The 23,848-nt window shown below is 37.5% G+C and overlaps 2 protein-coding genes across 11 annotated transcripts in view; one reads left to right on the forward strand and one right to left on the reverse strand.

The window, feature by feature from the left end:
• LOC109253326 (uncharacterized) overlaps nucleotides 1-9,348 on the reverse strand; it is a 64,006-nt gene extending 54,658 nt beyond the window's left edge. For 4 of the 7 annotated variants that reach the window (XR_008417182.1, XR_008417181.1, XR_008417179.1 and 1 more), the window contains exon 1: nucleotides 8,855-9,338. Coding sequence is in view for 3 of the 7 variants with exons in the window: in XM_019426169.2 (XP_019281714.1) it covers nucleotides 8,855-9,137 (283 nt within the window). In the remaining 4 variants the exon portion in view is untranslated. Of the gene's footprint in view, nucleotides 1-8,854 lie in introns of all 7 variants that reach the window. The other 3 variants (XM_053889351.1, XM_019426169.2, XM_019426170.2) reach the window with 3 other exon arrangements.
• Nucleotides 9,349-9,441: 93 nt separating this feature from the next.
• Nucleotides 9,442-23,848, forward strand: part of LOC109253323 (signal recognition particle 54 kDa protein) — a 69,584-nt gene continuing 55,177 nt past the window's right edge. Inside the window, exons 1-4 of one of the 4 annotated variants that reach the window (XM_053889350.1) lie at nucleotides 9,442-9,649; nucleotides 16,221-16,356; nucleotides 20,690-20,802; nucleotides 23,614-23,705. In XM_053889350.1, coding sequence (XP_053745325.1) covers nucleotides 16,326-16,356; nucleotides 20,690-20,802; nucleotides 23,614-23,705 — 236 coding nt within the window. In that variant the 5' untranslated portion in view covers nucleotides 9,442-9,649; nucleotides 16,221-16,325. Of the gene's footprint in view, nucleotides 9,650-16,220; nucleotides 16,357-18,432; nucleotides 18,536-20,689; nucleotides 20,803-23,613; nucleotides 23,706-23,848 lie in introns of those variants that run through there. The other 3 variants (XM_053889349.1, XM_019426162.2, XM_019426163.2) reach the window with 3 other exon arrangements.

Below are 23,848 nucleotides of genomic sequence, written 5' to 3' on the forward strand. Positions count from 1 at the left end.
TAAGCCCCTAAGATCAGGAACATGACAGGGATGTCCACTCTCATCACTATTATTTATTCAACATAGTGTTGGAAGTCCTAGCCTCAGCAATCAGACAACAAAAAGAAATAAAAGGCATCCAAATAGGCAAGGAGGATTTTTTTATAATCAAGGTACAGAAATCGTATGCATTTCTTTTTTTAAAATATATTTCTTATTTAAATGTAAATACAGCCACAGAAACACATTAATTTTTGTAAATGTGAAAACTCTCTTTAGCTCTAATACCTGTAATCTCAATTTAACGTGTCCACCTTTGACTGTACCTGATTATGTTTTCTTAATTTTTTTTAATGTTTATTTATTTTTGAGACAGAGAGACAGAGCATGAACAGGGGAGGGGCAGAGAGACAGGGAGACACAGAATCTAAAGCAGGCTCCAGACTCCGAGCTGTCAGCACAGAGCCCAACGCGCGGCTCGAACTCACAGAACTCACTGACCATGAGATCGTGACCTGAGCTGAAGTAGGAGGGTTAACTGATTGAGCCACCCAGGCGCCCCATATGCATTTCTATACACCAATAATGAAGCAGCAGAAAAATCAAGGAATTGATCCCATTTACAATTGCACCAAAACAATTAAATACCTAGGAATAAATCTAACCACAGAAGTGAAAAATCTATACACTGAAAACTATAGAAAGCTTATGAAAGAAATTGAGTAAGACACAAAAAAATGGAAAAACATTCCATGCTCATGGATTGGAAGAACAAATATTGTTAAAATGTTGATACTACCCAAAGCAATCTACATATTCAATGCAATCCCTATCAAAATAACACTAGCATTCTTCACAGAGCTTGAACAAACAATCCTAAAATTTGACGGAATCAGAAAAGTCCCTGAATAGCCAAAGTAATGATGAAAAAGAAAACCAAAGCTGAAGGCATCACAATTCAGGACTTCAAGCTGTATTACAAAGTTGTAATCATCAACACAGTTTATGGTAGTGGCACAAAAAGACACACAGATCAATGGAAGAGAATAGAGAACCCAGAAATGGACCCACAAATGCATGGCAAACTCATCTTTGACAAAGCAGGAAAGAAAATCCAGTGGAAAAAAGACACCCTCTTCAGCCAGCGGTGTTGGGAAAACTGGACAGCAACATGCAGAAGAATGAACCTGGACCAGTCTTTTATACCATACACAAAAATAAATTCAAAATGAATGAAAGACCTAAATGTGAGACAGGAAGCCATCAAAACCCTAGAGGAAAAAGCAGACAACAATCTCTTTGACCTCAGCTACAGCAAATTCTTACTTGAAATGTCTCTGGAGGCAAGGGAAACAAAAGCAAAAATGAACTACTAGGACCTCATCAAGATAAAAAGCTTCTGCACAGCGAAAGAAACAATCAGCAAATTTAAAAGGCAACTGACGGAATGGGAGAAGATATTTGCAAACGACATATCAGATAAAGGGTTAGTATCCAAAATCTATAAAGAATTTATCGAACTCAACACCCAAAAAACAAATAATCCACTGAAGAAATGGGCAGAAGACATGAATAGACACTTTTCCAAAGAAGACATCCTGATGGCAAACAGACACACGAAAAGGTGCTCAACATCACTCATCATCAGGGAAATACTAATCAAAACCACATTGAGATACCACCTCACACCTGTCTGAATGGCTAAGATTAACAACTCAGGCAAGAGATGTTGGTGAGGATGCAGAGAAAGAGTATCTTTTTTGCACTGCTAGTGGGAATGCAAACTGGTATAGCCACTCTGGAAAAAAGTATGGGGGTTCCTCAAAAAATTACCCTATGACCCAGCAAATGCACTACTAGGTATTTAGCCAAAGGATTCAAAAATGCTGATTCGAAGGGTCACATGCACCTCAATGTTTATAGCAGCACTATAGACAATAGCCAAAGTATGGAAAGCGCCCAAATACCCACCAACTGATAAATGGATAAAGAAGATGTGGTGTATACACAATGGAATATTACTTGGCGATCAAAAAGAATTAAATCTTACCATTTGCAACAACGTGGATGGAATTAGAATGTATTATGCTAAGCAAAATAAGTCAGCCAGAGAAAAGCAAAAAAAAAATCATATATTCCATATATTCCACTCATATGTGGAATTTAAGAAACAAAACAGATAAACATAGGGTAAGGGAAGCAAAATAAGATAAAAACAAAGAGGGAGACAAACCAAGAGACTCTTAAATACATGAACAAACTGTGGGTTGCTGGTGGGGTGTTGGGTGGGTGAATGGGCTAAATGGGCAAGGGGCATTAAGGAGGGCACTTGTTGGGATGAGCACTGGGTGTTATATGTAAGTGATGAATCACTAAATTCTGCTCCTAAAATCATTATTACATTATATGTTAACTAACTTGGATTTAAATTTAAAAATAAGTAAATAAATAAAAATAAAATAAAAACTCTGTTAAGAGGATGAACAAATTACAGACTTGGAGAAAATACTTGCAAACCACATATATGTTCACAAAGGGCTTATACCTAGAATACATTAAGAACTCTCAAGATGACAGTATAGAAAAAATACAATTAAAATTGGGCAAAAGACATAAACAGATATTTCACCAAAGATGATATTGAAATGGCAAATAAACACATGAGCAGATGTTCAACAACCTAATGATATATCACTCAAATAACAGAATGGCTAACATAAAAAATATTGATAGGAGTGCCTGAGTGGCTCAGTCAGTTAAGTGTCTTGAGTCTTGATTTTGACTCAGGTCAGGATCTCATGGTTTGTGAGACTGAGCCCTGTGTTAGGCTCCACGCTGATAGCCTCTGCCCCTGTCTCTACTTGCCCTCTCTCTCTCGCTCTCTAAATATATAAATAAACATTAAAAAAAAAAAAAATACTGACTGGGGCACCTGGGTGGCTCAGTCGGTAAAAGTGTTTGACTTCGGCTCAGGTCATGATCTCCCAGTCTGTGAGTTCCAGTGCAGCCTCAGTCTCTGTGCTGACAGCGCGGATCCTGGAGCCTGCTTCAGCTTCTGTGTCTCCCTCTCTCTCTCTGCCTCTCCCCCACTCACACTCTGTGTGTCTCGCTCTCAAAAATAAGTAAGTATTAAAAGAAAGAAAAAAAACTAATAGCAAATGCTGGTGAGGATGCAGAGAAATCGGATTACAGTATGTTTGTATTAACATAAAAATGGCTCAGCCACTCTGGAAAACAGTTTGACAGTTTCTATAAAACTAAAAATGCACTTACCATATGACCCAGCAATTGCACTCTTGAATATTATCACAGAGAAATGAAAACTTATGTTATCACAAAAATCCACACATGAATGTTCACAGCAATATTATTTGTAAGAAAAGCTTGACTGGAGGGGCATTTCAGATGGCTTCTTTACTCCTATGTCTGGTGTCTAGGCAAGGATGGCAAGAACAGTTACAGCCTGGTTGAGCATCTTGCTGTCCAAAGGCTAGCTGGGATTCCTGACAGTTTGATAATCTCAAGGTAGTCAGACTACACATATGATGGTTACCTTCTCCCAGACCAAGCATTCCAAGAGAAAGAAAGTAGAAGTTGCAAGTTTCTTAAGTCCTGGATCTGAAACTGACATAGTGTCACTTCTGCCATATTCTATGGGCCAAAGCTGTAACAGAGCCCATTCAGATTTCAAGGTAGAGAATACAGATCAGACCTCTCATAGAATGAGGATCAAAGAATCTGTGGCCATTTTGTAAACAGTTTTATAGAAGAATTTGTACAAATAAACTATACATATTTCAAGTGTATAATTATATAAACTTTGTCATATGGATACAGTCATGAATTTATCTCTACAATCAAGGTAGTGGACATATCTGTTACCCCCAAATGTTTCCTTTTGCCCATCTGTAATCCTTCTCCAATCCCTCCACTCACTCAATTGCCACAGATGTATTTTCTATCACTATAGATCAGGCTGCGTTTTCTAGTTATAAATAAATGAAATCATGCTGTATACAGTCTTTTTTAGTATGGTTGCTTTCACTCAGTATAATTTATTCACGTTGTTGAGCAAATATTTCTTTCCATTTATTTGCTAAGTAGTATTCCATTATAAAAATATACCACATTTGCTCATCCATTCACCCATTCCTAATTGAAATGCCTCCCTCCTTCACTTGTTCTTGAGATACTGTACTGACTAGAAGCTGTATTATGATGCTGGATAGTAGCGATGAGTGCACATCTCTGTCATTTCTGATCTTAGGGGAAAGAACTCAGTCTTTTCAATTTTAAGAATGATGTTAGCTGTAGATTTTTCACACATGTCCTTTACCAGGTTGAGAATGTTCCCTTCTACTCCTAGTTTGATGAGAGTTATTATCAGGAAGAGGTGTTGGATGTTGTCAAATGCTTTTCCTGGTCTATTGAGGTAATAATATAGTTTTTCTTTTTACTGAATATGGTGAATTACATTGATTGATTTTATAATGTTTTACTCATTTATTTTTAAAAATGTTTATTTATTTTGAGAGAGGAAAGAGAACATACGAACAGGGGAGGGGCAGTGAGAGAGGGAGAGAGAGAATCCCAAGCAGGCTTTATGCTGTCAGTGTGGAGTCTGATGCAGGGCTTGATGTCCTGAACCCTGAGATTGTGACTGGAGCCAAAATTAAGAGTCAGACACTTAACTGACTGAGCCACCCAGGTGCCCCTGATTTTATAATGTTAAACCAATAGTGCATTCTTGGGATAAACCCAGTTATTCATGATGTATTATCCTTTTACATATCCTGCTCATTTTATTTTAAAAAAATCTTTTTTCTACATTTATTTTTGATAGAGAGAGACAGAGCACAAGTGGGGGAGGGGCAGAGAGAGGGGGAGACACAGAATCTGTAGCAGGCTCCAGGCTCCGAGCTGTCAGCACAGACCAACGCGGGGCTCAAACTCACAAACCACGAGATCATGACCTGAGCCGAAGTCAGACCCTTAACCGATTGAGCCACCCAGGAGCCCCTATCCTGCTCATTTTATACACAACAATATATTAAAATACAAAAGTACTTTATTCTCTCTTTTTAAAAAATGTTTTATTTATTTTTGTGAGGGAAAGCGTGAGGGGGGAGAGGCAGAGAAAGAAACAGGGACAGAGGACCTGAAGTGGGCTCTGCAATGACAGCAGTAAACCTGATGCCAGTCTTGAATTCACAAACTGTGAGATCATAACCTGAGCCAAAGTTGGATGCTCAACTGACTGAACCACCTAGGTGCCCCAAAGTACAAAAGTACTTTAGAGAAAAGGATAATTTTTTTGTTTAAAGTTTATTTATTTTGAAAGAGAGAGTACATGTGCATGCACGTGGGGGAGGGGCAGAGAGAGAATCCCAACCAGGCTCTGTGCTATTAGCCTGAGACATAACTCGATCTCATGAATCAAATCGTGAGATTATGACCTGAGCCAAAATCAAGAGTCAGACGCTTAACCGACCCAGCCACCCAGATGCCCCAAAAGTGTAATTCTTTTTATTTGATAGAAAAATTTTAAGAGGTACCAATTTAAGAAAGAGGTACCAATTTGCTTAGTATACCTTGTTAGTTTTTGAAAAAACAATCTATTTTTGTTACCTCACGTTCTTGGTAACTTTCATTAATTCATATGGTTTCAATGAAGATTAGAATATCTTTGTTATGATACTTCCTCAGTGGTAATGCAATATGGAACTGAAGCGGTATACTGTCTGACAAATGTAACTAGAAACCAGACTTTACTTTTTAGATTTGTGGGAATTTCAAAAAATTTCTAACAGCTCTGTAGCTGCTGCTCACAAACAGGTCCACTTATGGTCAGTGAAGATATACCTAAAATATAGGATACAGTGAAGCTTCTAAAAGCTTCTAGTCATCTACTGTTATCTTCTTTAAGCATTAAATATTTTTTGATGATTTTAATTTTCTTAGAGCAAACCCTAATTTTCTACCCTTTGTAATCTGATTCTTAATAGAAACTCTTTTGGGCAGTGTGTTTGACTTCCTCATTTGTATTTGCATATCCAAGAAAAATTCGGTGGCTTCAGAATAGCATATGTTAACATACAGTTGTTCCAATGTACTTTTTAAAAATATGCCTATTGGGGGTCCCACTTGCAGTTCTGGCTCTCAGCTCTCCTCACTTAATGGATTGCAGTCACTCCTACACTTTGAAATCTAGATCAAGAGCCCATTTTATATATATATATAGGAAATAGAAGAGAACAGATGTTCTGCCACAAGATCAGAATCAGCTGCGGTCCTGCTGTATTTTTACTTCATTCATTCATTCATTCATTCATTCATTCATTCATTTTGGGAGACGGTATCTTTGTGTGCTTTGCCCTTCAGACTTGGTGTATCCTTCCTACGTTGGTATTCATTTGTTTCCTAGATCTTTGGCCTAAGCTGTACCAAGGTAAAATGTAGGCTCCCATCTATTTTTTCTACATCTTCAGTTTATCAGGCATTGACATGTGCTTGGCTCTGCCCTGGTCCACGCTTCTAGTTCTACCAGCCTGATCCTAAATGACTCCAGGTATTGGTGTGATAATCCCACTATTCCTTCAGAGATCAAGAATATTATTCTGGGGTGCCTGGGTGGCTCAGTCAGTAAAGTGTCTGATTTCGGCTCAGGTCATGGTCTCATGGTTTGTGGGTTCGAGCTCCGCATCGGGCTCTCTGCTATAAGTGCGGAGCCCGCTTCAGATCCTCTGTCCCCCTTTCTCTGCCTCTCCCCTGCTCGTTCTCTTTCTCTCTCAAAAATAAATAAACATTAAAAAAGATTATCCTTCCTTTTGTGTATCTAAAATGATTATGATTTTACCTGTTAGCAACATGTTTTTCAGTTTCAATAAGCACTGCAAAACTCAAAACCAAAGCCATACTCAATACCTACTACTGTGTCTTGCTATTTCATTAAATAGTATAAAAATTCAAGGAGATTTATACTTATTAAATGTCTAAGAAAATGTCATACAAATAAGATATTATGCAAGTGACTTAATGCTAGAGATAAAAGATAATTTTTTTTTTTCCCAGAAGAAGGAAATTAGTTAGGAAAATAAAAAATGGTTGACTGGAAGAATCTTTTGTGCTCTGTTTAGAGCCACTTCATAAAGTATACTAAGAATTTCAGCTTGGGAAGATGAGAAAGTTCTGGAGACAGATGTGATGGTTGCACAACATAAATGTATGTAATGTCACTGAACTGTACACTTAAAAATAGCTTAAAATGGTAAATTTTATGTTATGCATATTTTACCACCTAAAAAAGGCATACTAATAAGTTGCTTTTCAAGATTTATGTTAAAACACTCCATTTAAAGCAAAGTGACACCCTCATTTCTTACAATATTCATGTTAATAAACATTCTCAGAAATTCAGTCGTTTTCTAAATCATTTAATAAATTGCATGAGCTCTCTGACTACAGGATCTGCTGGAGAAAGGCACAAAAAGAGCTTTTTAAAAAAGTAAAAATGTACTCTAAAGTCAGTGATCTTGGGTCTTCTTGTTTACAAAATTATCACCCAAAACATGCTTACAGGTTTTCCTGATTTGGAAAAATGGGGCTCTCAACTGATGTCTCTAAAACTGGAAATTTAGATTACAAATGATTCCACAAAACTGAAATCTTGAGGATAAGAATATTTTAGTAATTGTGCAATTGCCAGAACCAGGCAGTAGGTGGCATTTTTGTAGGCACTTAGGGCTTTTGGAATAAAAGAGAATGCAGAAAAAAACAAACGGAAACTACTATGGTTTTTATAATCAATCGGGATATGATAAATAAAACTGGCAATACAAAATTTAAATAAGGAGACTCAGCATATTTTGACTCAGCAATTCCTATCTTGAATCTACCTGTCTGGTTTTCTCCACTTTCTAAAAGGCTAACTCTATCAGTTTTCCAAGTTAATTTCATTTTGGCCTCTCATCTAAAATGATCCCCCCAAATGTGTAATAATAATAAAAATACCCAATCCTACTGATTGACTAATAACATCACAAAGAAAGAGAGTTCTAGGAAAAAGTTAAGTTTGGAAGTTATCAGCACACATGAATATTTCAAATCATGAGTCTGGATGAAAATAAACACGGGAATCAATGTTTAAAGGTATAAAGGTAGCATGGTTTTTTGGCATTGTTCTCAAACAAGGAATATCCTGTTATCTTGTGCTTTCACCAGGTTTCACTCTGCCAAAGCAGTAACCATTCTTCACTAAATGGACCTAATTGCCACATTTCCTCGATTCTAAGTTGTGCTTTTTTGTATTATTAATTTTATTAACAGCTTAAAATCAAAGTCGTCACCCCCCAATCTCTCCCTTACCTCACCCTGGAAAACTGCTATTAAATTGATGGTCCATTTTACAACTGAGAAAATAAATGCACTAGCTACAGGTGACTTTGCTTGTAGGGTAAAAGCTTCCTACCCCACAGACTGAAACACCTTTTGCAAAGTGCTTTTTCAGGTAGTAACTAACCTTACTGGTAGTCACAAATTCGTGGGAGTAATGACGGTGGGGAGGGCAAAACCCTCCACCCCTTCTCTTCTCTCAGAAAAGGATTAGGCACAAGGAGCCTCTAGGTGGCTTGTCTGAAGTCTGCAGCACAATCACAAACAACCCAGGGCCAGGTCTTCCTGCACCCAATTCCAAACTGGACTCTGAACCTGCTAAGGTTTGAAATGTGCCCCCCGTCAACCTCTCCTATAGAGAGGAGCAGAGACCCGCACAGCGACCCCTAGGAGGCTTTCGGCCTCATGCTGTCTTGGGTCCCCAAGGTCAACACCTATAGTGTATCTTTGCCCCAACCACTTGCGTCTGGCTCTGGTCGCTTACGGGTAGTTCTCATCCACTCGAGCAGCGCTGGGAGGTCTGCCGGAGCCACCGTACGTAGCAGCTGCATTATTGCTTGCCGCGCGGAGCGGAATTCCATCTTGGAGCAGAAAACAGCGTCGGGGAAGGTTCGCAATGCGCACGCGCAAGCAGAGAGCGGTCTCCACTCCAGATCCGACACGGCGGAACCCGCCTCCCCGGGCTGCGAAATCCCTAAGCCCCGCCCCTTGTTGGTGTTCGCACGTGCGCCTGGGGACGAAACCCTACTTTGAATTGCATCTCTCATGATTCTCCTTTCAGCTGGCAGTGCACTGCCCAGTCACTTTTTAAGGTGACTTCTCGAGGCCGGAATTATTTCCTGAGATCGCATCCCTAGAGAACATCCTGTACTCCCACTTTGCTGCCGCAGTGATTGGGCAATAGGAAACGGAATGTCCCAAAGCCAGTCGAAGCAAAGAAACATCGCAATAAACCCTTTCAGCGAAAGGACTGAAAGTACGCGGCAGGTGCCCCGGAAGCGGAAGTGTATCCTTTTCATAAGAGGCTGGACTACGCCGAGTGGTGACGTTTCCTCATTGGGCGGAAGGTTCGGTGGCAATCGTCGGTCTTCCAGCTGGTGGGAGTTGGCGTCGCGGTGCTGGGCGCTGGAGCCCTAGTTTGTATAGTTTGGGAAGTCGGGCTGTGGGATCGCATCTGTCTGTCTGATCCCTGCTTTTCTTGGTTTCCTCCCACGTTGCGGGGGCCTCGCGAAGGAATCCCCGGCCCCTTTGGGCCACAGCGGTAGCAGTGCCTTTTGCGGTAAGTGTCTTGCTTTTTCCCGCCCCCGACCACGGACTGGCAGCTAGGGGCAGCCTCAGCCCTGCTTGGGGGCTAGAGACTCCAGAGGGAGTCGGCTTCTCTGGCCACCGACTCTCGTCACCGAGACTGAGGTGCGCTGGCCCTTTTTCATCTCGTGTGCCCCGTCAGAAGTTTTATTAAAGAATGCACTGTGACCCTTTTAAGTTGTCTTCAGATTTACCCGAGCCAAATTAGATGTAGGCAATTACAGGCCTGGCTCTTTGCTTTGCTCTCTTGATCAATAATTTAGATGTGGCTACTTCTCCGAAAACCTTTTGACGTGTACGAGATTTTATTTTTCCGTGTCCGTTGTGCTCGACACATTGTTCTGCATGTAGTAGGCGTTCAATAGACAATACGGGATATCAGTTCAATGCCAGTGGTGACTTCAGATATACTCATGGCTCTTTCTGTACAGTTGACACTTTCTTGAAACTCTTTCCCCTATTGTCTTTCTTGCTGCTATTCTCACCTAGTTCTTTCATATGCTTAATTCAACAGAGTATTTACTTATTCCTATCTATAGGGATATTGAAATGAATGACACAAATACTGCCATTGAGGAGCTAACAGTACAGTGAGAGAGGCACATAAATATACATTATAGCAAGATGAGTAATGAGAAAGTTTAGTTAAAGAGCCATGATAGCTATGGGAACACAGATGAGATTGTTCAGGGGGATTTGTGACCCTGAGCAGGTTGCTAGTCCAATCCAGTCTCAGTTTCCTCATCTATCTAATAACTTATTATGGGGATGAAAGATTAGGTGATCTGTTCTGGGCAGTATCTAGAATATAGCAGTGTTGGTGCCAAAGGGTAGAATTATTTCCCTTAAAACTCTTTCTCTTGATGTTTTCATGTGGTCAGTTAGTATTTTCTAATTTAATAAAAGCATCTTCAAACAGATCTTGCCTCTAATTTCACCTAACTGGGAATTCTGGATCCACCTCTGGAATTTAATAAGATAAATATAAATGGCAGCTTTAAAAAAATTGATTTTCTTCTGTATGCTTTTGGAGAGGGTAAGGAATTAATAAGGGCTTCTATCCCTGTTAATTATTCTCAGTCTTTGTTGACTGCTTTTTGTTGGCTCTTTGCCATCCCTGTAACCCAAATGGTCTTTCACAGTCTTCTTGAGAATTATTGTCTACATCCATGGCTTCCATGGCATTATCCTTGTATGCCAACCATCTCCAAACTTCTGTAACTTCTTTTTTTTTTCCTGTAACTTCTGCCTCATGAATGATATAGTTTTTTAGTTTCTATAAATTTAGTACGTCCAAAACCAAGCTTACTACCTCAACTTTCCTTTTTTTTTATTCTTTTCATTATTACTATATGATATATACATGTTTTTGACTCCTTGTTTCTACTTGAATTTTGTGATATTTGTATGTTCAATTTTTAAGGAATAATAAAATGAATGTGCACAGTATCCAACTTTAGTAGAACATTACAAAATATTTTAGTAGATGTGCTCAAAATCCAACTTTAGTAAAACTTTACAAATACAACATTACAAAACCTTACAGCCCCTTGAACCTTTTCTGTATTAACTCTTTAATTTTCCAACCAGTTTCTCTTTTGCCTTCCATTCTTTGGTTAATGGCATCATTGGCCATCTGGTTACTGTTTGAGACCTTGGAGTCACTTTTGCCTTTTTTTCCCCTTCATTTTCCACAACCATTTGGTCATTATGTCCTGTAGCTTCTGTTTTACGGGCTTGACTTGAGCCATTTTGCTATCTGCTTCCCTGGTTCAAGCCCACGTCTCCATTAGACTTTGGGGATAAGATTAGTGTACGTAGTCTCTTTGCTCTCAAGTTTTTCTCCCTCCAAAGTATTTGCTATTTGACTCTAATCTTTTTAAATTATGGAACAGATTTTTCTTTCTCTGTTTTTCTTTGAAGAATATTGCCTCATGCAATGGTTATTAAGCCTGGCTGTGCTTAATATGTAGCCAGTGAAATTTTTCAAAATCTGATGCCTTGTTTCACTCTCCTAATTAAGAATTTAGATGAGGCCACTTCTGCCAACACCTTTTGATGTTACTATCCCTAGAGGTTGATTGAATATCTAATTTTTAGCTGATAGGTGTTAGCTAAACGTCGCTGAAATAACCCATTGCTTGAAATAGCTCATTCCTCCTCTTCCGTATTTTCAGTCTATGTTCAACTTCAGGACAAACTGTTTCCAAGGAATTCTTTTGACTTGTTTTAATCTTGGTAAAAGTTTACATAAAAATTCTTGTTAGGGGTGCCTGGGTGGCTCAGTCGGTTAGGCGTCCGACTTCGGCTCAGGTCACGATCTCGCGGTATGTGAGTTCGAGCCCCGCGTCGGGCTCTGTGCTGACTGCTCAGAGCCTGGAGCCTGTTTCAGATTCTGTGTCTCCCTCTCTCTCTGACCCTCCCCTGTTCGTGCTCTGTCTCTCTCTGCCTCAAAAATAAATAAATAAACGTTAAAAAAAAAATTAAAAAAAAAAAATTCTTGTTATAATTGACCTGCTAGCCAAAAAAGTATCTTAAAGGAATGATTCTCATTGTTTTTGAACTGTTACCTCTTGTTGCTAATTGAGTTTTTGGTATGCCTTTTCTGTTATCAAACTATAAAGTGTCATGTTGTTGTTGTTTTTAGTTAAAAGGAATTTTAAAATTTGGAAACAGATTATTTTAATGAAGAGGGAATTTCCTGATACTTTTTGATGTAATTGAATATAACCTTTGTTGCAGAATTAAAGCAGGTAAGTCAGTGATGGTATGATGTATAATTTATCTTCTGAAGTTAATAGAGGAGTTTTGTCTGTGTTAAATTGATGTGATTTATTGATTTTGGAGTTAGAGCTTTTCTCATGCTGGGACAATTCCTGTAATACATACTAGGTGTTTGATGAATGAATAACTAAATGAATCCATGTGGCAACTTCATCTCAATCCCCAGTATAATATCATTGTAATTCTCACAAGGAGAACTTTGAAAAATAATTAATTTTACCTTTGACTTAAAAAATAATAGTCATACCAAAAATTTGTAAATTACAAAAAAGATGTAAATAGGAAAATAAAAATTCACCATCCAGAAATGATAAATGTTATTTGCTAACAGTTTTATTGAAATAAAATTCGCATATCCTACAATTCACCTAAAGTATACAATTCAGTGCTTTTTAGTGTATTGACAGAGTTGTGCAATCATCACCACAATCAATTTTAGAACATTTTCATCACTCCATGAAGAAACCCCATACCCATTAATAGTCACTCCTCATTTTCCCCCAACTTCGGAGCCCTAACCAACTATTAATCCACTTTCTGTCTCTGTAGATTTACTTCTGGACATTTCATATAAATGGAATCCTAGAATATGTGATCTTTTGTCACTGGTTTCTTTCATGCAGATTGTTTTCAGTATTCATCCATGTTGTAGCATGAATCAGTACTTCAACTCTCTTTTTTTTTTATTTATTTATTTTTTTTTATTTAAATTCAAGTTAGTTAACATAGAGTGTAGTCTTGGCTTCAGGAGCAGAACCCAGTGATTCATCTCTTACATGTAATACCCAGTGAGCATCCCAAGTGCCTTCCATAATGCTCATCACCCATTAACCCATCCCCCCACCTGCTTCCCCTACAACAACCCTCTAGTCTCTGTATTTAAGAGTCTCTTTTGTTGGGGCGCCTGGGTGGCTTGGTCGGTTAAGCGTCTGACTTTGGCTCAGGTCATGATCTCACGGTCCGTGAGTTCGAGCCCCGCGTCGGGCTCTGTGCTGACAGCTCAGAGCCTGGAGCCTGTTTCAGATTCTGTGTCTCCCTCTCTCTCTGCTCCTCCCCTGTTCATGCTCTCTCTCTGTCTCAAAAAAATAAATAAATGTTAAAAAAAAAAAAGTCTCTTGTGGTTTGTCTCTCTTTCTGTTTTTGTCTTATTTTTCCTTCCCTTCCCCTATGTTCATCTGTTGTGTTTCTCAAATTCCATATTTGAAATCATACGATATCTGTCTTTCTCTGACTTAATACGTGTCGCATAATATACTCTAGTTCCATCCACTTTGTTGCAAATGGCAAGATTTTGTTCTTTTTGATTGCTGAGTAGCATTCTGTTTGTTACACACACACACACACACACACACACACACACACACACACACATCTTCTTTATTCATTCATCAGTCAATGGACATTTGGGCTATTGTTCATATCACTGCTATAAACATTGGGGTGCATGTGCTCCTTTGAATCAGCATTTTTGTATCTTTTGGATAAATACCTAGTAGTGCATTTGGTAGGTCATAGGGTAGTTCTATTTTCAATTTTTCTTTTTTTAAAAAAAATTTTTTTTTAACGTTTATTTATTTTTGAGACAGAGAGAGACTGCGCATGAATGAGGGAGGGTCAGAGAGAGGGAGACACAGAATCTGAAACAGGCTCCAGGCTCTGAGCTGTCAGCACAGAGCCTGACGCGGGACTTGAACTCACGGACTGAGAGATCGTGACCTGAGCCAAAGTCGGCCGCTTAACCGACTGAGCCACCCAGGCGCCCCTATTTTTAATTTTTCGAGGAACCAACCTCCTGTTTTCCAGAGTGGCTGTACCAGTTTGCATTCCCACCAACAGTACAAAAGTGTTCCCCTTTCTCTGAATTTTTGCCAACATCTATTTCCTGAGTTGTTAATTTTAGCCGTTCTGACAGATATGAAGTGGTATCTCATTGTGGTTTTGATTTGTATTTCCCTAATGATGAGTGATGTTGAGTATTTTCATGTGTCTGTGAGCCATCTGGATGTCTTCTTTGGAAAATTGTCTATTCATGTGTTTTGCTCATTCCTTCACTGGATTATTTGTTTTTTGGGTGTTGAGTTTGGTAAATCTTTATAGATTTTGGAAACTAACCTTTTGTCTGATATGTCATTTGCAAAGATCTTCTCGCATTGCCTGTTAGTTTGGTTGATTGTTTTCTTTGCTGTGTTCATTTCTTTTTATTATCAAATATTCCATTTTCTGGATATATCACATTATTTTTACCCACTCATCAGTTGAGGGATGTTTGGGTTCTTTCTACTTTTTGGCTAGAGTGAATAATGCTGCCACAATGACCATTTATGTACAACTTTTTGTTTGGATGTATCTTACTTTCTCTTGGCTTGTACCTAGGAGTGGAATTGCTGGGTCATATATAGTAACCCTATGTTCAACATTCTGAGGAATTGCCCAAATTGTTTCCAACGGGCTGTACCATTTTACATCCCCACCAACAGTACATGAAGGTTCTGATTTCTCCACATTCGGAACAACACTTGTTATGTCTTTTTGACTATAGCCATCCTATTGTGTGTGGAGTAGTATCTGAGTGTGCCTTTGATTTGCATTTCCCTGGAGGCTAATGTTATTTTTTGATATTTGTTTATAGATAAAAATGGATTATACAATAAATACAGTTTTGTATTCTGTCTTTTGCATTTAAGCATGTTTTTAACATTAGCGAGCACGTTTACAAAAGAATTTCCCTCATTACTGCTTCCCTTTTCATTACCCCAAATCATAATTCTTGCGAAAACTTGCCTCACTTATATGCATAGAAAATAAAATCTGTAGGAACATATACTAAATTGTTATTGTTGGTTATCAGGGGACAAGAGGGTGTAAGATTAGGGGAATTACATTTTCTGCCTTTAGTATTTCTGTAATGTTTGAATTTTTACAGTGAACACGTATCCTCCTGTAATCACAAAACATAAACTATTATGAATTATTTCCTTGGAGGACCAAGATTCAGTATGAAAAAATATCCACAAATTTAAAAGTCATAATTTATAACATTATATTGTTGGTTATTCAAATATAATAATTTTAGCAGATAAAATACAGATAGGCCACTTTGTTAAATAAATTTAATTTTCTGTTATCCTAGAATGTGAATACATATGACATACAGAATTTAAATATATATCCATATATTTAGTATTATAGTCAGGAAAGCAGGTTTTGGTTTGGGCTATTGACTAATTTATGGAAAGGTATATAATGTAGAAGTAAAGTTTCTGAAGATATTTACTACTAATAATATATTTATTTAGTTTTTTAGTCTAATATTGATCCAATAAGTTAGTCACTGACTAGGGCTAAAAATAAGTTTTTTATAGGGATTTTCATTGTAATAGGGTTTGAAATCTCTAGTCATTAGGATCTGTTTATAAAATCTCAGATCAGGCAAGGTTCTGGCAGGCATATTTATAATGTTTATAAATAATATAAAGTGGCTGTTTGGACACTCCAGCTTCTGTTGAATAATAGAATTACAGGAACATGTAATTGGCATTAAAGATTCCTGGGGTGGTTCCTAGGTGATGGGATAGGAAACTTAGTAGGGTAAGGTTTTTAAGAAAATTTCTAGTTTACTTACACTTCGGATGAAAATATAGGGAGAGCCAGTTGGTGTCATTCAAGAAAACAAGGAAGTTTTATATTTATTGTCTCATTTAACCCTCACAACATCCCTTCAGGGTCACTATCTTGATAATGGTATTATCTCCATTTTGCAGGTGAGGAAAGTGAGGCTCAGAGAGATTAAGTAACTTGCCCACAGTAACTCAGCCAGTATGTAACAGAGCTGGGTTTGAATCCAAGTCTGTCAGACTCCAAAGCCCATGCTCTTTCCAGTACTTCACACTGCAGCAGGTAAGTATGATACTTGGCCTTGTGCTTGCCCTATGAGGGCACCCAGACTTGAGCCTGTTTCCATCACCTCACTATCCAACTCCTAGTCAGATTCTTGTCAGAACATGTGACTCAGATGAAGCTCCGTCCTCACACATCTGATTGCAGTGGTCCTCATCAGTTCTTTCTGGACATTGCAGTTATTCTGCCATGGAGAAGAGTGTGCATTTTTGCTTTCAAAAGACGATTTCCTCTCTCGTAATATAGCAACAAAATTTGACCCTGGAGTTTGCCAGCAGGGGCATTCAACCCTATTTTTTAAAGCATCATTCATACTATAGGGCCTAAGACTGGGTAGCCAAGGGACTGTGGGAAGTCATTTTGCTTTTTTTTTTTTTTCCTTCTAGGGAAGAGCCATTCCGTAACCTGCTTGTATCATAAAATTGTTGTGAGGGTGGAATGAGATAATAGATGTTAAATTGAATGAAATACTATACAGTAATTTACCCTTACCTTTCCAATAGTCTCATCTAAGTAGAGATTCCTTTTTTGTGAAGTTCTAGCACACACTGCTTTACTTCTGTAAATCTTTTTAGTTGAACAAGAGAATTTTGAGGGAGTGTTCTTGAATTGTAAATTACTCTAATTTGAGATATAGGGTTAGCTAGTAACATTAAAAAAGATGTTTTGCATTAAAAAATGTTTTGCATTTTAGTGTGCATATAAGACCAAGGTAAAGGTCATTTTTAAGAATCTTGTTGGAAATTCTTTTTTAGAGAAATTCTAAAAAGTTATAATAAGTGATGGCAAATGAGTATTAATTGTACAATATCAATTACATAGATCATTGACTTTTTTTTAATTTATCGTCTTATCTTCACTGGTTTATTTTAGTTGTCTTAAAGGAGATATTTGAAAGGCCTTTCATGACTTTGGATCCCTAGTCTTGCTTTATTCCTAAGTCTTAAATGTTTTCATTTGTAAAGTTCATTTTCAATACATAACTCTGAGGATACATAAAGCAGTGAGCTCATAGGGAGAGCAAAAGGGGGAAAAGTCCCTGCCCTCATGCAGCTTATATTTCAGTTGGGGGATATAGAGCACAAACAGTGTGAGTAAATCATATGTCAGTTGGTAGTGGAATGATGAGAAAAATAAAGAGAAGGCAGATTGTGATTTCAAACAAGTGGTTAGGGAAAGCCTCACTGAGAAACTGCGTTTGGACAACCACCTGAAGGAGATGGGGGAGGGAGCTGTCTTACCCATGTGGGCCAGAGGAAGAACATGCCAGCCAGTACAAAGGCCCTGAGGTGGTATAGTGCAGCATCAAAAGCAAGGAGGTCCATGTGATTAAAACTGAGTGTGTGTGTGTGTGTGTGTGTGTGTGTGTGTGTGTGTTTGGGAGTGCCTTACAGTCCATTTTGAAGACTTTATCTCTGCATGAAATAGGAAGGCATTGAGGTTTTGAGCAGAATTCTCATACCGGAGTTTTCACAAACATATCCTTGGAAATTGCAGAGGAAATACTATATAAATAAAAGGTACTATTAAGTATCATTATTCCTCTACTGAATGCAGGTTTTTATAACCAGTCAAATGTATAAGAAAATGTGCTGCCAATAAGTACTTACATAAGGAAAAATGTATTAGAAAATTCACAGAGGTGCCTAGGTGGCTTATTTGTTTGAGCATCCGACTTTGGCTCAGGTTGTGATCTCACAGTTCATGAATTCCAGCCTGGCACCGGGCTTTCTGTTGACAGCACAGAGCCTGCTTCAGTTCCTCTGTCTGCTCCCCACCCCCCGCCCGCCCCCCCTTCCCTGCTTGCTCTCTTTCTCTCAAAGTTTTTTTTAAAAAAGGAAAGGAAACTTAACAGAAGCTTTTTAAAAAAGATCTGGCCAATATGGGAAATAGGTTTATTTTAGTTAACTAGTATAGCTTTTTAAAATGGAGGATGACATGTTTATGACATGATCTCTAAAAAAGTAAATTGTGGTGTCATAATTAGGATTATATCTCTCCTGGTAACACAGTGGTAAAGGAGATGAACAGAAACATCTGGCTCTTTTTACCTCAAGAATATTTACTTCAGCAATAATAGTATAAGGAGTATGGGAGAAGAAACAAAAAGTGCTGGATCTTTTCTATGAAGTAGTTGGTCTTTTAGGTGAAGTAACCATGTAATTGTAAACAAGTTATGGTAAGCAATTGTTTTCAATTCCATCAAGTATTGTTAGTAATTTTTTATGTTCTAAATTACCTAATTTTATGTGAGTGGAAGTGTAGTGTTTAATCTGGAGCTCAACCTGGAATATCTCTTTGCCAGTGATAAGTCCTTGAGTGCGTTTCCTTTCCTGCTTCTTTTGACTCCCCTCATCTCCGCTTTCTGGACGTTGAATGAGTCAGCAATTTTGTCCTTCTGTTTCTCTTATTTTTAATCTCCTGTATACTCTCTATGTAGGATCTAGTCTAGATTATCTTGGTTGACTATATTAGATTGGATTAATTCAGAAGAGTTACTAAATTGTTTTGAACAAATGAACTTTTCTGCTGATACTACTTATTTATACCAGATAATTGATACTTTTTAACTTGGTTTCAGAGCCCTTTACTAACTGCATTTCCTTTTAATTAGATAGCCCACTGTTCTGACTAGAATGTATAATTTACTGTCTCCTAAATAATGCATATTTAATGATCTACAAGTCCATACATATGTATATGTAAGTTGTAAGTATGTCCCAGGCTTTTCCATGTCTCAATTTCTGCTTATGCCATATCATCTTCAAATTCCTTTTTGTCTTCTTTTCCACCTGTCCATGTTCTACCTATATTTCAGGATCAAATTCACATTCAAACTTCTCTGTACAGCCTGTTCTGTCTCCTTGAGCCTGTTTTTTCTTCCTTAGAATTTTTATAGAAATAATCATTGGCCATTGATCATAAAGTTTCATTACTAACTTTGAACTCATACTTTACTGGTATTATCAAAGGTCTCCACAAAAACAATAGGATGTGTGTGTATATTTACATATATGTGTATATATATGTGTGTATATATATATATGTGTGTGTGTATATATATATATATACATATATATATATATATATACACATATATAAAAAGAGATTTATTATAAGGAATAATAAATGGTTCATGTGATCATGGAGGCTAATTAAGCCCCAAGATCCTTCAACTTGGCAAGCTGGACACCTAGGAGAGCTAAGCCAGTGGTGTAGTTCCAGTCCAAAAAGGCTGGCGGGCTTGAGACCCAGGAAGAGCTGATGTTTCGTTTGAGCCTGAAGGTAGGAAAAAGCCAACGTCCCGGTTCCAAGGCAGTCAGGCAAGAGGACTTCTCTTAGTATTTATTTTGCCATTCATTCATGTGCCTTGTTTTACCAGCTAGTGGATAAGCAACTTGAGGCCAGGGACCACCTGTCATGCTTGCTTGCTTACTGTCCATAAATCCTTGCATAGGACTTAAGTGTAATGGGTATATCTGCATACTTTATAAAACTGTAACGTTTTAGAGCTGGATAGGGTCTTTGAGGTTATCTTGTTTCAGAGTTGGGGAATCAAGAACAGCTTTAAAATGGGAAGATTAGTAATATACCTCTTTCCTTGGTTATTAGAAGAGTAAGATGAGCTAATATAATGTGTGTGAAAAGTTAGGTGTCCTATTAATTAAAACTTTTTTTTTTTTTTGGCTTAGAGCATGAATCAAAATAGTTTACAAAAGTCTTTTTATGTGATAAATTAGACAATATTTCTGGGTGGAAATCACCTTTTCTTTCTCTTTCTCATATTCAAATGTATGTTCAAAATGTCCATGTTCAAATGTATCTCCAGATTTGAGATCATACCATCATTTCCTCAAAACATATTATCTGATAGGTTAAATTTGCTGATTTGTATAACATATTCTAATTAGGTATACATCATCAAGTGGTAGGTTTAGCTTTTGGGCATGCCTATATTGAAGTGGCAGATTGAGGCTATAGAGGTTGAGGTTACAGTATCTGTTATTTTTAATGTTTGTTTATTTTTGAGAGGGAGAGAACACAAGCCGGGGAGGGACAGGGACGGAGAGAGAGGGAGACAGAGGATCCAAGGCGGGCTCTGCACTGACAGCAGCAAGCCCTATGTGCATCCTGAACTCAGGAACCATGAGATCATGACCTGAGTCAAAGTCGGACACTCGACTGACTGAGCCACCCAGGCACCCCAAGGTTACAGTATCTGAAGACTAAAGTACTTTATTTGAATTTAAATATTCTTTTTTAGAAGTCTCCAGTTATGGGAACCGGTATTGATTATTTTCAAATGTTTTTTATTTAATTTTTTCTTTCCTAGATTTTCTTGTAATCACATCTACCAAAGCCTTCAAGATGGTACTAGCAGACCTTGGAAGAAAAATAACATCAGCATTACGCTCATTGAGCAATGCCACCATTATCAATGAAGAGGTATGTAAAATATGTGAAATGCGTGTGATAGCACATCATTACTAGCATTGGGGAGGTGAATTATCAGTAATCTCAATGTTTGTATTTGTTTTGTTGTAGATTTAATCATTGTAGGTAAACACTTAAAACTGAAGACACTAGTTTGTGTCTTTTATTGAGTTGACCATCTTACTGTTTAACTTGCTATAAAGAATTAGAAAAAAAGAATCAACAACAACAAAAAACCGAACCTTAACTAACATGTAAAAATGACATACATTTTATGTTTTAAAAAAGGGCTTAGGTCTGGAGATACACTTTTGCTTTGTCTCTTGACATAGGCCTAAAACTTCATTGTCCTGCTTCTTTTTTCTTGGCTAGGCATGTGTGTGTGTCTCACCTTTTTCTCCTTGACTTTTACTTAGCATTCTTGTTAAAGGCTAGTATTTTTATTTTGTCTACTTTGATTCATTTTCTCTGAAATCTTCACTCAGTTGTTTTAGAGATTTTGTAAGATGATTCCTTGTATGGTGTCTGAAATACTCTTCCTCCTGGCTTTCTTGTTTTAAGTTTAAAATATTTCTTTCTGGGGGTGTCTGGGTGGCTCAGAAAGTTGAGCATCCAACTCTTGATTTCAGCTCAGGTCATGGTCCCAGGGTCTCAGGACCCCCTGTTGGCTCCATGCAGAGTGTGTTAGTCGTTTTGATCATAGAGCCTGTTTAAGATTCTCTCTCTCTTTCACCCTCCCTCTCTGTCTCCTCTTCTGCCCCCCTTTCTCTCTAAAATAAAAAAAATATATTAAAAAAATTCTTAAAATATTTCTTTCTTTTTCCCCCCATGTCTTGTGTCTTAATGATTTGTCAATTGAAAAAAGATGAGAGTCCAAAAGTATACTTTATATTTTGTGGTACCAATGGGAGAGTACTGAATTTGGTTTTAGAAGACCTTGTTTAGTGACCTACTTAGTAGCTTGTGATAGAAATCTGGGCAAGTCAACTTCAGATTCTTTAATGTATAAAATAAGAAAAAAGCACTTACCTTATAAGATGGTTTTAAGGATCAAATGAAATAATAGATGAAAAGTACTTTCTAACTTGGAAGTTTGAAAAAAAAAATTCTTTTTTTTTTAATTAAAAAAAATTTTAATTCCAGTGTGGTTAACAAACAGTGCTATATTAGTTCAATACAGTGTATAATAACAGTGATTCAGTATTTCTGTACATTACTCTGTGCTCACTGGAAAGAAATTCTAATGCAGAATTTGTTATCAATATTTTAATAAGCTAATGGAATTAAATAATTTTGGGACCATCTTTGAATTTAGCTAGTCCAGCCTCTTAGTTAACAGCAACAGAAAGTCAGTTTCACATGTTTATTTATTGGAAGAACCAGGATTAGTGTCTTTTTTCTAATTCCTCATCCAGTGCTTTTTCTAATAATTATAACCATTGTTTAGTCTTTGGAATTCAGAATAAATAAAACAACAGCTTTCAAAACAGTTTTCCCTATTGTGTAACCTTTGTGCTGTTTATGTTTATAGTGGAGAAAAAAAGAAACCAGGGAAAAGAGCTTAGTGGGAAGTAGAGTTAAAGCTACTGCTTGAATTAGCAAACTTCTCTGTTCCTAGTACTGTGCTGCTAGGGAATTAACAAGAAGAAATCCCTCTAATGAAAGATCAGTTCCATTTTTATCAGGCCCTTTTAGTGAGAGATAGATCTGATAAGCCTCTGTAGGATGTACAAAGTGAGTTGAAGATGGGAATTCATTCAAGAAGATTTGAGGGACTACATTTTTTTTTAAAGATTTTATGTTTGAGTCATCCCTGTACCCAGTGTGGAGCTCAAACCCACAACCTGAGATTGAGCATCACACCGTCCACTGACTGAGCCAGCCAGGTGCCCCAAGGAATACATTTTTGCTGGCACCAGGGATTTGGCAGTGACAAAATAGACTACAGAATCCCTGCCCTCATGGAGCTTACAGTTTAGTGTGTAAACACTTATTTACATGAGCAACAAAGGCCTCACCATTTTTAAGACTTTATAGTTTGTGACCTTTTAACTGGCCTTGTAACTCAGCAAATATATGATGATAGTTTTTTTTTAATTTTTTTTCAATGTTTATTTATTTTGAGAGACAGAGTGTGAGCGGGGGAGGGGCAGAGAGAGAGAGTGAAAGAGAGAGAAACCCAAGCAGGCTCCCAGCATAGAGTCTGATGCATGGCTCAAACTCACAAACCATGAGATCATGACCTGAACCAAAATCAAGTGGGGCAGTTAACCGACTGAACCACCCAGGTGCCCTGATAGTGAGTTATCAATGGAGGATAGTTTTCTTTTCAACTTTGTTCCTCTGCTCTGAGTGGAAATAGTAAGACTGCTAGGTCAGACTTGGTTATTATTTTTTTTTTTTGTTATATTTTCCTCCATGGTAGTGCAATTAAGCAGATATAGTGAATATAAAGTGCTGTGTATTAGCCACAGAAGGTGTTCAATAGCAGCATCTATTGCGTAGTAACTTTCTTTGGCTTAAAGAAAAAGTCTTTACTACTGTTACGTTAATATAGGAATAAAATTGTGATAATATTTGGTTGAATAAAACTAAATAGAATGTCTTATTTTGACAACATGATTAGACATTTGATAAAATGCTCTTTCTAAGGCTAATTGAAAAACTTTTTTTCCTATAATAGTGTAGTATTATTTTTATTAAGTTATGGTAGTATATGATGAGTAATCAGCCATTGTTTTTATAAGATTGAAATGATACACGGGGAGTGTTAAACTTTTTTGGGGGGTTGTGTTAAATTTTTATGTATTTATTTATTTGCAGGTATTAAATGCTATGCTAAAAGAAGTATGTACAGCATTATTGGAAGCAGATGTTAATATTAAACTAGTGAAGCAACTAAGAGAAAATGTAAAGTAAGTTAAATTAATCAGGTAAAAAGCAGGCAAAACTAAATTTAGTTTACTGAGATGAGGAGCTAACCAGAAAAGTCTGCTATATCAAGAAATGTTTCTGCTTTAAGCATTTAAAAAGAATAGAACTCATATTTTGCAAGACT

This window comes from Panthera pardus, unplaced genomic scaffold (genome assembly GCF_024362965.1).
Source record: "Panthera pardus isolate Hobbes unplaced genomic scaffold, ASM2436296v1 HiC_scaffold_24, whole genome shotgun sequence".
NCBI lineage: Eukaryota > Metazoa > Chordata > Mammalia > Carnivora > Felidae > Panthera > Panthera pardus.